The following is a 16,835-nucleotide window of genomic DNA, read 5'->3' on the forward strand; positions in this document are numbered from 1 at the left end:
GCATACACCAGACAAATACAGATCTAACACAAAACAAACGTAGTACACAAATCACTGAAAATTACTAGACTGACCACTTAATAAATAGTACAAGAACATGATAACTTAACAGATAACTCTAGCAATCATAACATATGAAGCGCAAATGAATACACAGACATAAACGGGAAGACAAATGTACAAGAGAGAGAACAAAAAAGGAACGGTCTTGCTTATAGCAACTCAAAAGGAAAAATGATACAATCAACCAGCCTTTACAATGCTCAATTCATCCTTTTATACTGTGTGCTTGCAATCTCCATCAATATTGTGATAAGATGCACTAGTTGGGTGTTAAGGAAGCGTCGTTCTTGTAATAAAGTACTCTAGCTACCATTCGGTTGGCCCTGACATTTGGCGGTGCTGACATGTGACTGTTCAGCTGCCTGTTGTTGCGGCGCTAGCCCGTGGCTTAGGCTAGCCTATGGCTAACACTTAGCACACCCAGTGGGTTAGATTCCCAATTGGACGACTGGAACCCACAAAATTGTCGCCTTTTAGCATCTGGGCGAGTTCTAATCACAGCTAGTGGAGGCGTTACTAATGACATCTTGTTCGGCGCTTTTGGTAACTGGATCATAAGTATTGTAGAGCAGGCACATCTTGGTTCTTTATGTGGAAGAGTGGATCTGGAAGGCAGAGGATGACGAACGCCTTTCACAAGATGATTTTCGAGGATTGATTACTTCCAAAAGAAAAATTTCGAGATAGTACTTACTTCTTCCTAGAGTGCTTGCCTTGAGTTCCTTGATGTGAGCGAGGATCTCGGTAGTGCCATGCTTGTTGGTTTGCTGCTGCTCTTTGTAGGGAATTATCATGGTGATTAGCCAGTCATGCAGGTGATCATAGTTCTTCTAGAGAGCTGTGGAATAATCGTTCATCACCTCCAACAGTTGCAACCTTCTTATGTTGATAAGTGTCTGTGGATTTAGTGTGGCTAGGTTCTATCAAGGTATCGACTCTTTCGCTGCTTTTGCAGTTTTCCTAACTTCACCACTTACTTCAGAGCACAAAGTGATGCTTTGAGCTAAGGATGGCTCTGCCTCTTCTAGTGATATTCTAGCTACAGCACATAGATGGGAGGCAAAGGAGTTGCCCATGATCCTTGAATATGAGCCCTTGTGTTTGGTTGATCTTCTGCGCTACTATTGTTGTTAGTAGCTTCAGAACCATGCTGTCTTCTTGCAACTGGTCTTCTGGTGTCATTGTTGTTGTATCTCCATCTTCCAGAATGCTGGCTTCTTTGCCCTCTTCTTCCAAAGTAACTATCTTTGTCATTAGAGCTATGACTGTCGTGCTTGATGTTGGCATATCCAGGAGTGAGATATTGGAACCCATTCTTTGATCTCAAGTCTTGCGAAGAAGGCGGTTCTCTTTCTAGCTATCCTCGACTTCTCCCTTTGTTGTAAGGGTCTTTAATGCTGCCACCAAATGACTGGCCTTCATTGTAGAAACTCCTATGAGGGCCTAGACAACCGTTGTAGGTGGTGACTTCCTTTTCAAGGTAGTGGTAACTTCGGCTTGCATAACCAAAAATGGAACAAGGAACTAGGGGGCTATTGGATTTTGGGAGTGTGGTGTACCTCTGGGGTGTGGGTGTACAGATGGGTGGTACTGCAGTTTTGGCTATGGGGGTTGGGTTTTCTAGGGTTATGAGTTGGCCCTTGGGCAGATATATGGTATTCTTCATGGCTGTGAGAGCAAAGCATGTGGAAGGCAAGATATAATGTAGAAGGTAGGGTTATGGCTTGAAGTGAGAAGGGGTGCTACATGCAAACAAATAGATACACCAAAACTAGTTAGATCTTGTGGGGATTTAAAAAGAGTTACTGTGTAGCATTGGCACACAATGGTTGAAAATACTTGATGAGACTACGTCATGTCGCTCAGCACTTGAGGGCGAATCTTTCATGATTGTTTGGAGAGGGGCAATGTCATGATGGTGATGGATGCTCATGTAGTGGATTGGCACACAATGGTTGGAAATACTTGATGAGACTACGTCATGTCGCTCAGCACTTGAGGGCGAATCTTTCATGATTGTTTGGAGAGGGGCAATGTCATGATGGTGATGGATGCTCATGTAGTGGATTGGTGGTGTTGTTGCCTTAATGAAGGGATTTGGTGGCATCAATACGTGGTAAGGTCACTGGCAGTAGCCATTGGCTAGCTTCTGGAACCATTTGCCGTTGAGTGTGTTAGCACATTCATCCCCAAATTCTACTCTTTTATGGTGCCCATTTGGTCCCTTTTGCATGGCCCTTGCTTATGGGCTGGCCACCCCTTTTTTACTATTTTTCTGGGATTTTTCCTAGCCTTTCTGGCATTTAAGTCAGCCATGTCCATTAGCTCCAGTCGGCCTGTTTATCAGCTCCAGTCGGCCAGCATTCCCTTACTATAAATAGTGGGTGCTGGCCTCTCTTTTCTCATTCAGTCTTGTATATATTTCGCTCCCTCACTTATGAGACCATCTGTGTCTCTTGCTTGGGACTGTTTTGCTTCAATATGTTCAACATAGTTCTCTCCATATCTCTCTCTCTCTTGCACTCTCTCCATATCTCTCTCTCTCTCTTGCACTCTCTGTTCAGCACATTCTAGTGCCACTCTGCTTCCGCTCTGTGCACTCTTTCATGGTATCAGAGCAAGAACCCTGTGTTTCATGCTCGTACGAAACACATTGAGATTCAGTATCACTATGTTCGTGAACAGGTTCTTGTTGGAGATTTGCATTTGGAGTATTGTCCTTCCGCGGAGAATGCTGCAGCTTTGTTCACCAAGCCAGTTTCTCAGGCTTCCTTGGCTCCTCATCTCTTCGGATTCTCAGAGTTTGTTCAGCATGTGGTGCTGAGAGGGGGTGTTAGCATATTCATCCCCAGATTTTGCTCTTTTATGGTGCCCATTTGGTCCCTTTTGCATGGCCCTTGCTTGTGGGCTAGCCACCCCTTTTTTACTATTTTTGGGGATTTTTCCTAGCCTTTCTGGCATTTACCAGTCGGCCATGTCCATTAGCTCCAGTCAGCCTGTTTATCAGCTCCAGTCGGCCAGCATTCCCTTACTATAAATAGTGGGTGCTGGCCTCTCATTTCTCATTCAGTCTTGTACATATTTTGCTCCCTCACTTATGAGACTATCTGTGTCTCTTACTTGGGACTGTTTTGCTTCAGTATATTCAGCATAGTTCTCTCTCTCTCTCTTGCACTCTCTGTTCAGCACATTCTAGTGCCACTCTGCTTCCGCTCTGTGCAGTCTTTCATGGTTCTCTCCATATCTCTCTCTCTTGCACTCTCTGTTCAGCACATTCTAGTGCCACTCTGCTTCCGCTGTGTGCACTCTTTCATGGTATCAGAGCAAGAACCCTGTGTTTCTTCATCCAACGCAAGAAGCTGATCTAGGCGATGCTACAGGTTCTCTTCCGACCTTAACTTTTCTACAATGGCAATGCAGAGACTTGGTACTAGATATTCCATTGGTACAATTGCCTTTGTGCCATATACTAGTTTGAATGGGGTCATTTTGGTCGAGATCTTGTAGGCTGTGCGAAATTCCCATAAAGCTAAATACATCTTTTCATCCTAGTCATTGTGATTTTGACTGACCAACTTTGTGAGGATCTGCTTGAGGATTTGGTTGGTCCACTCAGCTTGACCGTTGGCTTGCGGATAGTACATTGTGGAGCATTTATGAATGATGAGATGTTGGGGGACTAGTTCTTTGATGAAAAATGCTTACCTTGGTCACTAATCAAATCAATTGGGCATTTGAAATGAGTGATTATAATCTCGTAGAGGAATTTGGCAGTTGATTGTGCTGTGTTATCTAGGAGAGCACGGGCTTCTACCCATTTGGTGCTGTAGGAGAGCACGGGCATCTACCCATTTGGCAGTTGATTGTGCTGTGTTATCTAGGAGAGCACGGGCTTCTACCCATTTGGTGTTGTAGTCTGTTAGCCACCAAGATTGTTACCGTTAAAATGGGCTAGGGATTTAAATGGGCCAACAAAATCGAAGCCCCATTTCTAGAATGGTTCTAGGGGGAGGATTGGGTTGTGTGGTATCATGTCTCTATATGTTGGCTAGCCGAGATGTTGGCATACGTCACACTGTTTGGCCCATCTGTAGGCATCACCAAGTACTCTCAGCCACCAGAGTCCTACTGGAGGATTTTCCTTCGGGTGATTTCTCTAGCAAAGTGTCCTCCACTAATTCCTTGGTGAGCTTCTCTGAGGATAACTTCCTGCTCATGTGGTGGGATACACCTTCGGAGGATTTGGTCAATTCCTTTCTTGTATAGCTGGCCGGCTATCACTTGGAAGTGCCGGCTACAAGCGGATGGCAATCTGCTTCCATTGATCTCTGGAAAGATTATTCTTCATCAGACTTGTGACAACAAATGTTAGCATTTTATCATACCATGTCTGGGGCATGGGGATGATTGTGTCACTTGTGAACAGCTCGACATCCGGTAAGTCATATGCTACTCCACTTGGAGCTTCTCCGGACTCCATCCGAGATAGATAATCTGCCACTGTATGATTGGCACGTGGGGTGTGCACTATTGTGAACTCAAATTCCATCCATCCAACTATTTTTCCTACTAGACTCTGCTTATCCACCAAATACCTCAAGGCGGAGTGATCCACATGAAAGGTATATTAGCCAGTAAGTAGTGCCAAAACTTGGTGAGTGACTGAGTAAATCATGCCAAGGGCTTCTCTGTGTATGGTTAAGTAGTTTCGCTCAGCATTAGAGAGCTTTCGATTGGCGTAGTAGATAGGCCATATCCATTTCTTCTCGGCCTCTTGCATCAAAACACTACCAATTCCCACATTAGAGGCATCCACAAAGCCATGAAAGGGCAGTTCCCAATTTGGGGGTTGGACAACAATAGGCGCTTCTGTTGACAACATGAGCTTGAGATGCCGGAACGTGATGTCACATTCCACTGTCCAGTTGAAATTTGTCTGCCTTAATTTCTTGGTTAGGGGTGTTTTGATCTGCACCATCTTTTAATTTAAGGGGACTGCTACATGGGCAAGGTATCTAAGCATTTTGGCTGTGCCATCTGACTTGCCCCAAAAATCTTCTCAGCTCTTTCTCATTTGTTGGAGTTGGGGCTTTCCGGATCACCTCGACCTTGGTCGAGTCGACTTCTATTCCTTCCTTGGAAATGATGTGGCCTAATATCATTCCACTTTGGATAGTAAAGGCACATTTGGCTAGATTTAGGCTTAATCTGGAGAATCTGCATTTGGCCTAGGTGCATCAAATGTTGAGATGTTTTGCCAAAAACACTGAAGTCATCAATGAATACACACATCAAGGTGGTCAAAAAATTGGCAAAAATTTCTTGGACCATGCGATGAAATGTGGTGGGAGAATTCTTGAGGCCAAAGGTCATGATGTTTGATGCAAAAGCTCCTCATTCTATGATGAAAGCTATTTTCTCCCAAAATTTCGGGGCCATCTAGGAATGAATACATGTCATGGCTTGCAACAACATTAAGCATGGAATCTGTGAACGGCAAGGGAGAAGTATCTGAGATGGTTGCTACATTCAGCTTATGGTAATCTATACAAACCCTCAACTTTTGTTTTTTATTGGGCACAATGACAATTGGGGACAACCATGTCGCTCGATCGATCAAATGTATGAATCTGACTTGTAGCAACTTATCTATTTCTTCCTTCACCCTTTTGGCATAGTTCGGGTTCACTCAGTATCTTTGTTGTGCCAGATAAGGATGGCACCTTCCTTTAGATTGATCCAGTGTTGGTAGAAGCTGGGATCAATCCCTTTCATTTCGGTGTAGCTCCATGCAAACACATCTTTGAAGGAAGTGAGCAACACCTAGACTTCTTCTCGGAACTCAGTGTCCAGCTTGGCACCGCCGACCCGGGCCATCTTGGGGTCATTATCAGTTTCGAGGTTCATTTCCATCAATTCATTCTCTTTGACCCTCTTGGAGTGCCTGAGATCTTTGTCAAAAGCCTTTTCTGCTGCAATAAGTTGTTGTAGGCTTGGAGTAGTGCCTTCCTCGGCCAGAGCCTCATAAAAATCTTCTGCTTCATCTAGACTGTGTCCTTCCATCCGTGGAGTGGACTTATCCTTGGGAACCTTATCCTTGTGCCGACTGCTTGGTTTGACTCCTTTGGCTATTTTCGGCCGGGTTGGTTTCTCCACCTTCCGCCTACTGGCAACATAGATCTTTATTTTCTTCTTTCCACGTTGGATAGTACTCATATCCACATCTCAATCTTGCTTGATCAATGCTTGGAGGAGCGAGGGTCTACCGATCAACATTGGATAAGTGCCTTTGATATCCTCCATCCGAGCACCACAACTGCTATCTAGAAACTGTATCCGGATACCTTAAGTGTGAGCTCCTAGATTAATTTGAGTGGTTGCACTCACCGTTGATCCGCCATTTTGACAGTGAATGGCACGGGCTCCCATCTGCTCAACCCGAGCATGCGGCATGTTGCATCTGATAGGATATTGACTCAAGAATCGCCATCCAGCAAAACTTCTACTATATCCACTCTGGCCAACTTGACCTAGATCATTGGGATGGCTTCATCATAAATGGGGGCTTCTCTTGGTGGGGTATCTACCTTCTCAATAGTCAGGGCTTCTAACGCAACTGCAAGGGTGGCGTTTCCTCTCCTTGAGGTTTCAAGCGACCAATTAGCTACTCCCTGAAACTTGGCACCAATGTGAGTAACTGTTCCACTGACGTGTATTGGCTGCCGCTTCAAATCTTCCCATAGATCGTATGGCTAGTGTTCTGCTTCTGTGAGCCTTCTTGGGTAATCCACCCCCTTCTGTGCTTCTACACACTCTTCTGGCCCTAGTGTCTCCACACCTTGCATTGGCCATTGCAGCTTGACTGGGGCGAGGACACTTTGCCTTCTTTTTATTTCAAGCTCCTCTTCAGAAAACTGAGTTGTGATTCCGGCCAAGAGATTGGCCTCTACCTTTCTGGGTGCTTTTTCCACAGTGCCTGTTGCGCCTGCTTCTCCTTCACCCAAGCAGATACTTCTGTCCGAACTTTGTGTTGTTTCTGCCAAGTGACCCCTTTCGACTTCCCCTTCTTATATGAGGTCGAGTCTTGTGCCGCCTCCGGAGTCTTGGGTTGCATGGATCTGGTCATTGTCATGGCTAGTGATGTGATCGGCGGGGGTGCTACTTGCTCATCTAGAGCTTGGATTTACACCATGTCTACTGCGGATTGACCGGGTGCAGAAGCCTAGGCTCCCTCTATTTCTACTTTATGCTTTCTCCATATTTCACACTCTGACTTTCAGTGTCCTTGGCCATGGCAATAAAAGCATGTGAAGACAGGCCTTGGGCAACCAAACACGTCCCTAGGAGGAAAATTTCTACGGGGGTAGAATTGGGATATGTGGTACTAGTCTGGCATAGCCATTGGGGCTGGGTGGGTTGGACTACGGCCACCACAGGAGGTTGGATTACCGGTTGCGGAGGGGTTCTCCTACCATTATAGTGGCAGGCTTCACCTGTATGTGTGGCCATCCTGCAGGATGGTACACAAGAGTGGCCATCCTGCAGGATGGTACACAAGAGTTCATTCAAGCCGCATTCATCGGCTCCACATCCATAATTGCAACACTTCACACACCAAATGTCTGACCGGACGGTAGGAGTGGGCTTCGCACCTTCACTGGCCAACTAAGCCATGGCTGCAGCCATTTCCTTGGTTGTCTTCCCTGCCTTCTTGCTCTTGGACCTAGTCTTGCGGTCTTCTTTCTCCTCCTCTTCCGATTCCTCCACTGGCTATGGAATCAACAAAATCATCCTCCTTGTCCGAAATATCCTCCTCGTCCAACGATCCGGATGAGGATTTCTTGGACTTCCTTTTACTCTTGGACTTTTCCTTGCTTTTGACTGGGTCTACCAACACCCACTTTGCTCTTAGAGCTGAGTCTACAAGCTGCTCCATGGTGATGGTAGCCAGGTTGGCACAAGCAACGGAGTGTTTGAGTTGCTTGGCTGAGGCCCTTCATGAAATAAGAATTGAGAATTTCCTCCGCGGGCCAATTAGCTACATCTAGCCTACAGATAAGTTTTCGGAATTTTGCAGCATAATATTCCACTGTCATTCTCCCTTTGGTTCATTTTGCATAGCTTATCCAGCACATGCACGGATGTCTTATCTTCTTTGAAGAGTTGAAGGAATGCATCTCAGATGGGATCATAAGTGGGAAAATGGGCGTACTCATACTAAGCAACCCAAAGAGCTGTTGAAATATACAAGTGAATAGGGTGTGTGCGGGAACAAGCCCTTAGCAAGAGGCTATAAAAGAGAATTTGTAAATGAGTAAGAAGTTGAGAAAAGGTGAGAAGTATCTACTGGGAGAGAATAAAGGGTAGCATGAGAAGATTTATGATGTGTGGAGATAATCTGGGAAGAGGTGGAGAGAATCAAGCAAAAGAGGTGGAGTGAATCAAGGAGAGATCAGTGGCATTAGATGCTTGGATGTAAACTCTATAAATTGAGGCATTAGTCTAATGAGAATTTTTTGGTTTTTGATTATCCATGCTTACATTAAGCTATTAGTTAATTGCTCACTAATCATATCTTAATTATCATCTAATCTCTTTGCTATGATGTTGATTCTTGCATTTGATCCACCATAGCTCATCACATTACTGCAAATTTAACATGGTATCAGAGCCTAGCTTAGAATCCATCAAATTTATGAGCCCATTATCTTGCTAATCACCTAGTTAATTAAGATTAAGAAAAAAATCAAAAATTTTAGCTCTTTTTCAATTAACCTCTGTATCCCCAACCAGCTGCTGCTGGTGGAGGAGCTCTCTCTCCCTTCACACATAACATTGGCCCAAAACCTCTCAGCCACATGTAGCCATACTCCTTGTGCTTCAGCCCATCAACTCAAAGCATCAAACCGCCGGCTACACAGCTCCAGAATTTCGCGTTTCTTCAAGCGTCGTTTTTATGAAGGAAAATGGAGATTTTGTCTTCCACAAATAGAATGGGTCTAATTCCTCTTGGCCCTAGGGGTTTTCAAGGGTGCTCTACAAGCTGGTGAAGACAGTTTTTGATTTCATCAAGTCTACAGTGAGATCCAAGCTCTGCATCAAATCTGCAGGTGACTTTGGTAAAACAAAGATTAAGCATTCAATGTTTAGTCAAATCTTATGTTTCCTGGCTTAATCCTCTACTAGACTAATTGCTATTGATGTCTTTGAAAGGAGTTGAGCTCATTTGAACTCTAAGGCCCCAGATCTGGACTCCCCACATACTCTGTTTTTTGCACACAAAACAAAGGATTATTTTGCTAATCAGTACTAATCACTGTATTTTGGTGCAATTGAGGGTTCAAATTAACCATTGGTTATCTGATACAGATCCCTATAACTTCATATTGCAGTTCAGAGATGGTTTGATACTCCAACCATTCAGTACAGATTTGTTACCCTTGGTTTTATGTAATTTTTGGTGAATTTATGCTGATAAATCTATTGTAATCATCACCTAAACACTAGATTGAGTTGTAAAAATGTAGACACTACCCTTGAATCTTGAAATTGGATCAAGAGGTAAGACCCCCTTCACATCATCATGAGCACGGCACAAGAGATAGCCAAATTTAATGGGGAGCAATTTTATACATGGCAAACAAAAACCATGTATCTGCTCATGAGGAAAAATCTGTGGGGGCTAGTTGAGGGAAGAGATGAATGCCCAGAGGTGAGTGGGAAAAATGAGTGCAAGAGCAGGAATGAGAAAGCATTAGGACTTATCGCACTCCGTTTAAATGATGAAATCATTCATCACATCACAGGGATACAATGGGCAAAAGATGCATGGGATGAACTCAATAAATTATTTGGCACTCAAGCAAAAAATTCAAAGATAAATCTGTTAATGCAATTCTATAAACTGGATATGAAGGAAAGTGAACCTTTAATCACACACTTGAACAAATATAAAAGCATTAAGCAATAACTGGCGTAGCCATTGGCACGTAGAAGAGGATGAGGCACTAGAGTGTGGACAAAGGTGAATATGAAAACATTGTAGCAACATTAAAGAATGTACGTGAATTGAAGTTGCACGATTGAAGTTGCACGAGATAGAAGGAGCTCTACTAGAGCAAGAGACCAAGGTTAAAGAGAAGAAATGGCTGGAGAAGAAAAAGCATTCTTCACCCGAGGAGGATTCTCTCGAGGACGAGAAAGAGGCAGAGTAGGAGGAAGGACCTTCACTTGCCACAACTGTGGAAAGCCATGACACATGGCAAGAGACTGCTACAGCAAACCCAGTGGAGAAGGAACGACATCGGCAAACTTCATGAAGGCTCCTAAGGAAGTGGAGTCAGATCATCTTTTCAGAGAGAGAGAGAGAGAGAGAGAGAGAGAGAGAGAGAGAGAGAGAGAGAGAGAGAGACCCCACAACCCAATGTAACCTGCCCCAACAGAGTAAAACCAACTCTGAGCCACCAATGATGTAGGCCATGTGGTAGATGTATGTGTGAGCACTTTAGTCAAGGTCACGGGCACTTGTAGTAGCCTTGGACATATAGAGAGAGAGTGTCAAAAGGACTATGAGTTTAGGGACTTGAGGCACTGGTCGCGGACTACCAAGTAAGAGGGAAACTTGGTATAGAGTCCAAGTGTGCTAGGATTATTCACTTGAGGGGAGATAATGAAATATACAAGTGAATAGGGTGTGTTCGGGAACAAGCCCTTAGCAAGAGGCTGTAAAAGAAAATCTGTAAATGAGTGAGAAGCTGTGAAAAAGATGAGAAGTATCTACTGGGAGAGAATAAAGGGTAGCATGAGAAGATTTAGGATGTGTGGAGATATTCTGGGAAGAGGTGGAGAGAATCAAGCAAAAGAGGTGAAGTGAATCAAGGAGAGATCAGTGGGATTAGATGCTTGGATGTAAACTCTATAAATTGAGGCATTAGCCTAATGAGAATTTGCGGATTTTTGATTATACATGCCTGTCAACTACGCGCAATAGGTGCCATCTTCTCCCTCCTCTCTATTACAATCAGTTGTATTAATTTTTTCGATTTTCTTTACGCATAGGTTGCATATGTGAAAAAGCGAGGCGACGTGCCATCATTAGCATTGTAATAAACGCACCATGAAGAACATCGACATCAATAATAAAAATGTTTAGAATTATATATGAAATAAGACAGTAAACACTAAAATAAGATAAGCGTCCACAAAGTTTTCATAAAAAATAATAAAATTTATTTCGGGTCTTGTTAAAAGATTAATATTGAATTGCAACCATGGCAATGTTTTATGTTTGCCTTGGTTAGTCGTGGTTTCATATGCAACCTTTGAGAATGTGTGATGACTCATACATCTGGACGTCCCTCTTGTGCAAGATCCACACATCGCGACACAAAAGGCAAACAACCCATGACAAATGAAAAAAATGCAGGCTCATAGCCCTCTGTCCACAAGATACCTCAATTTTTGCCAGAAAAGAAGACAAAGCTCTTTGAAATATCAGTGACCGTGGCTATTGGAAATAGAGACATACATCTGTCATATTGGGAGCCACTATAGAAGAGTTTATAAGAATGGATTGTTTAAAGGCATGTTTGCACTGGAGAAAGGTGGGACTTTAAACCACTTACATTTTCAAATGGTAGTGAGTCTTATGGCTCCATCACTCATAAGTATAGGCAAAACCATTAAAAGATATTTAGACTGGGATTTGTTCAAACCGCGGAGGGTTCTATAGTGATGTGTAGAGGTCTAAGACAAATTAAAAATGTATACATTTGAAGGCATGATAGGATACTGCATGAAAGACTTACATAAGCTCCATTTCAAGTTCTTCTCGCATAATATCTCTAGTGAGGAGATAACAAGAGGATGTTAACTCTATGCTCTTTATGGACAAGTAGACCTGACAAACAAAGTATGCTTGTCACCCGTTAATTTGTTTGAGTGGGCATATGTATACATGGACAATTACATAGCCAACAAGCTGGGTGCTTCACTCCAGAGCACTCTCCTCAAAATGGTCCACACAGGAAAATACTACCAAGCAACATCATGGATAATTCCGAAGATTGGATCCGGCATGAGCAGGACAAGATCCGCTGCCATTTGGAAAGTGATGAAGCTTCCTCATCTGACCCAGTGCATAGACATTGACGAAATCTTCTTTACAGATACTCCTGGTTATAGATATTTCAATCCTGTACATGCACAATGTGACAGAGAAGAACATGAAGATAACGAAAGTGAAGATGTTGATGGAGGACACAATGATGAAAGTGTGCATGGCAGCCACACTGTAGAGCTAGGGAGTCATGGCAATCCCATTGTTATTGACGATGAGTAAGACACACAGTCACAAGAAAACTATTCCACATCATATCTTTCTGTTTGGTAAAGAGCACAGAAGTTCAAAAAAGCAATTGTGGATGGAGACGAGTTCGTACCGTTGTCACCAGAAGTCTGTAAATTTGTAGGTCTTACCGAGGAAGAAGCTTGTTTCCTCTAGATTTATCTAGCACTCATTTTTAGTTTATGTACTAGATTGGATTTCTGGGTTTTGGCTTTGCGTGTATGTACACGATTACATTTTGTCTTGCTTTGTACTCTTTTTAAATACACATTACTCCTTTCCTCATGGTATTGGTTATCTATTTGATGATTTCATCCATGGATAATTCCGTCTGATTTTCCGATCCTTACTGTCTTGTAATTTCTTCGGATGCTTATTGTTTTGTAATTCCGTTATGTTTAAATTAATATTGTAATACTTTTCAAGGGCTCTGTGTATTGGTTATGGGTGGCACCCGTGTGAAATCACAAGTCGGACAAAAGCAAAAATTTACTATAAAAAGGGTTTCTCGAAACAGTTAATAAAAGCAGAGGCAATTCGAGGAAAGAAAGCTAGCTGCTACGATGGCCCGTGTTGTTGCGTCATTGATTCTGCTGTTGGTGGCCCTGTCGCTCGCCGCCCGCCCGTCCGCCGCCGAGCTCCGCCGCGTGAACCTGAAGAGGAAGCCCGTGGACGATGATGCCCTCAAGGCCGCCAAGCTGCGCCTCAAAGACCGCTACCTCAGCCGCCGACACAGCAGCGTTCCCCTCCTCGGGGGCGATGCCCATGGCGTAGAGCTGAAGAACTATCTAGACGCCCAATACTACGGCGAGATCGGCATCGGCACCCCTGCGCAAAACTTCACCGTGGTCTTTGACACCGGCAGCTCCAACCTTTGGGTCCCCTCCTCCATGTGCCGACTCTCGGTAACGCCTCTTCCTTCAAAAGAAAAACAAGAGAAAAATTGTTGCTCTATTTATTTATTTACTTAAAAATATGCAAATCCTTAAATTAATGCCCTTCCCCCCATTAGACCTAGGAAGATTTATTCATTTATTTAATTATTTTTCTGGAAGTAATTGTGTTTGTTGCAATAATTAATATTCTTTTCATGTTTTTTTGGGTTACAGGTAGCTTGCTATCTTCACCCCAAGTTCAAGGGAAGCAAGTCCTCCACTTACAAGGCTGATGGTATGATCACATGCAACTCTAAACTTTCTAGAATAATGTACCATACAAATCTTTGGACCTTACATTTTGCCCATGTGGGTGACCCTACAGGCAAGCAATGCAACATTCAATATGGTTCTGGAACCGTCTATGGTGTTCTTGCCCAAGATACTGTGACCGTAGGCGACATCAAAGTGACTGATCAGGTATGGTTATGCCTTCATACTCATAAGTCCTTACCATTTTCCTTTCATATGGTTTGAAGCCTAGCAAGTATACAAAACTCTCAGCATTACCTGGATATGAGACAGGGTTTTATGGAGGCAACAAAAGAGCCAGGTTTGACGTTTGTGCTTGCTAAGTTTGACGGTATACTCGGTCTTGGATTCAAGGAAATCGCGGTCGATGGCGTAACCCCCATCTGGTAAAGCTTAGTAAACCCATGGTTGGTTAGTCTTTTGCTGTGGTCTGTAATTGCATTTCTAGCCTCGTTGTTACTAACGTTTGCAATTATTTAAGGAGTGTTATGTTGTGTGTTGTAGGTATAATATGGTGGACCAGGGGCTGGTTTCTGAGCCCATTTTCTCATTCTGGCTGAACAGAAATGCTGATGAAGATAATGGAGGGGAGCTAATATTCGGTGGGATGGATGAAAACCACTATGTTGGGCAGCATACCTATGTGCCTGTCACTCGCGCGGGTTATTGGCAGGTCTTTCATCTCCTCTCCTAACAACGGTGTTTTCCCAAGTCAAAAATCGTGCATGTGAGCCCCTTTCCATTGACACATTGATTGTGATACTGTTTTGCAGTTTGACATGGGAGACTTCCTTATTGATGGGAAGACGACAGGTACTTGTTTTCAGACCTTTAGTATTGCATGCAGAGTTGTGTTTAGTGGTGGGTACCGGCATCAAAACCTAATTTGTGGTTTTTTACTTTGAAATAATGCGAGCAGGTTTTTGTGCCAATGGGTGTGCTGCTGTTGCGGATTCGGGAACTTCTTTGATGGCTGGTCCAACGGTAATTGACTGCTTGAGTTTGCAAGCTTGTGTTTGAATGAAGTAAATCTTTTGGTTGTGTGTTGCATATTGAATCAGGAGATCTGTCGTGGCAGGGAATAATAACGGCAATCAATGAGGCAATTGGTGCTTCAGGAGTCATGAACAAGCAATGCAAGAGCATTGTAACCCAGTACGGAGATATGATCATTGAAATGCTCATGCAAAAGGTTTGGTGACATCCTGGACTCCTTGGAATAATCCCTTCTCACCCCCAAACATCTTCATGACTTTTCTTGTTTAAATGCAGGTCAGCCCAAAGAAGATATGTGCACAAATCGGCATGTGCTCGTAAGTTCTTTGTATTTTCGTATACATGACGTGGTTTATTGGCTTGTTTTGTGTCCTGACTTAACATGTCTTTATGAGCAGTCCACGTATTGCAAGCATATTAGACCAGGGTCATGAGGTGGCTCACGGTGTCAGTGATGCCGGTTGCTCCATCTGCGAAATGGCAGTCGTATGGGCACAGAACCAACTGGTTAACAACCAATCTGCTGAACACATCAAAGCTTACCTCAACAATGTATGTGATTTTTAGCAGTTTTGAAGTCCAATGCTTTTTTAATATTTTAGTTTTTTATGTTTTGACATGTAACTGGAGGTCTGACAGTCACGCTGGGTGTTTACGTAGATGTGTGAACGGCTGCCGAATCCAAATGGAGAATCTGTTGTGGATTGTGACCAAGTTGCTTCGATGCCCATTGTTACTTTCACCATTGGAGGGAAGGATTTTGATCTCACACCGGAAGAGGTTTGTGGTTGCGATTTCGCTCTACAGACAGTGCTTCTTGCTAAGCATTTTAACTGATTTACATGTAACGTTCTTTGGCAGTACATATTGAAAGTTGGAGAAGGTAAAGAAGCGCAGTGCGTGAGTGGTTTCATGGGACTGGATATACCCTCTGGACCCTTGTGGTATGGCTTGATCAATCAAAGTTTACCTTGCCATGTTTTTTCCAGTATTATAGGACTCGTAAGACTTATGTGACAATTGTTGTTTTTTTTGGTCTCAGGATTTTAGGAGATGTATTTATGGGAGTTTACCATACAGTCTTTGATTATGGGAAGACTCGTGTAGGCTTTGCTAAGGCTGTGTAAATCATCCTGGCACAGCCACATAAGGGGGTGCAACTTGTACCCGTGTACATAGTTATTATCTATTTAGATTAGTGAACCTGCTGAGCATCGTGCGGACTTGTGTGTATAGTTTATGATGTACATGCCATGATCAAGGTGTAAAGAACAAGGGAAATAACTTTTATTTAGTTTCAAATAGATGTTGGACAAAGGGCCAAGAGTCCATCGACTTATTATATTCAGACTTTTGAGCTTTGTTCGACTTCATTCACTCCTTTGAGCTTTCATTGTTTAAACTCATCATGACAAATGCATGTTTTTTTTCTGAAGAGATTTATTACACTGACCCAACTGGGCAAGAGCCTGTTCCTTGCAACCTCCACTTTTGCATCAAAGAGGATTTGAACCCACGACCTCCTGCTAGGACTTATACGCCCCCCTAACTACTTCCCCAACATGCTGGGACATGATATGAAAACACATTCACATGACCCATTTAGATATATGTGAATGAGTGCACAGAGCGGAAGCAAATAAGCACTAGGGTGTGCTGAGCAGAGAGTGCAAGAGAGAGATATGGAGAGACTGCTGAATATACTGAAATGATACAGTCCCAAGCAAGAGACAGAAAGTGTCTCATAAGTGAGGGAGCAAAAGAAAGACTAGGCAAGATGAAAAAGTGAGAGGCCAGCCCACCTATTTATAGGGAAGGGGGGCTGGCCGATTGGACATGGTGAATTGGCTGACTGGGTACAGTGTAGCTTGCAGATTGGGAAAAATACATCCAGTGTGGGAAAAATCCCAGAAAAATATACAAAAGAAGGGGTGGCTAGCCCACAATCAAGGGCCATGAAAAGGGGCCAAAAGGGACACACCAAATATGGGCGGAAACTTGGGATGAATGTGCTAACAATATGATCCATTCATAATTTCTATATAATCCTTGCCTTTTTTGTTGGCTACAAAAGAGTTGTTTAAAGACTTGTGGTGTGAAAAACATATGGTGTTTAAATATTTGTTGAAATTGGACTATAAACAAAGGAATGAAGGGACAGAGGGGGAGGAATGCTAGCTTTTTGGTTAGTAGATTCAGCTTATAATAATAAGTTGCAGTACTTGTTCCTTATTATAAATTTG

At 43.2% G+C, this 16,835-nt stretch overlaps 1 protein-coding gene across 1 annotated transcript; it reads left to right on the forward strand.

Annotated features, from left to right (window-relative positions):
* Positions 1-12,915: 12,915 nt before the first annotated feature.
* On the forward strand, positions 12,916-15,965 carry LOC147608765 (aspartic proteinase A1-like). Its single transcript, XM_086788625.1, has 13 exons — positions 12,916-13,314; positions 13,519-13,579; positions 13,670-13,764; positions 13,870-13,982; positions 14,101-14,269; positions 14,370-14,409; positions 14,516-14,580; positions 14,675-14,788; positions 14,869-14,909; positions 14,991-15,144; positions 15,253-15,372; positions 15,454-15,536; positions 15,635-15,965. Exons 1-13 carry the CDS (start codon positions 12,973-12,975, stop codon positions 15,717-15,719), a joined length of 1,482 nt encoding a protein of 493 aa, XP_086644751.1. The 5' UTR covers positions 12,916-12,972; the 3' UTR covers positions 15,720-15,965.
* The last annotated feature ends 870 nt before the right edge of the window (positions 15,966-16,835 follow it).

This window comes from Cibotium barometz, chromosome 52, assembly GCF_041138505.1.
Source record: "Cibotium barometz isolate CiBa-2024 chromosome 52, ASM4113850v1, whole genome shotgun sequence".
NCBI lineage: Eukaryota > Viridiplantae > Streptophyta > Polypodiopsida > Cyatheales > Cibotiaceae > Cibotium > Cibotium barometz.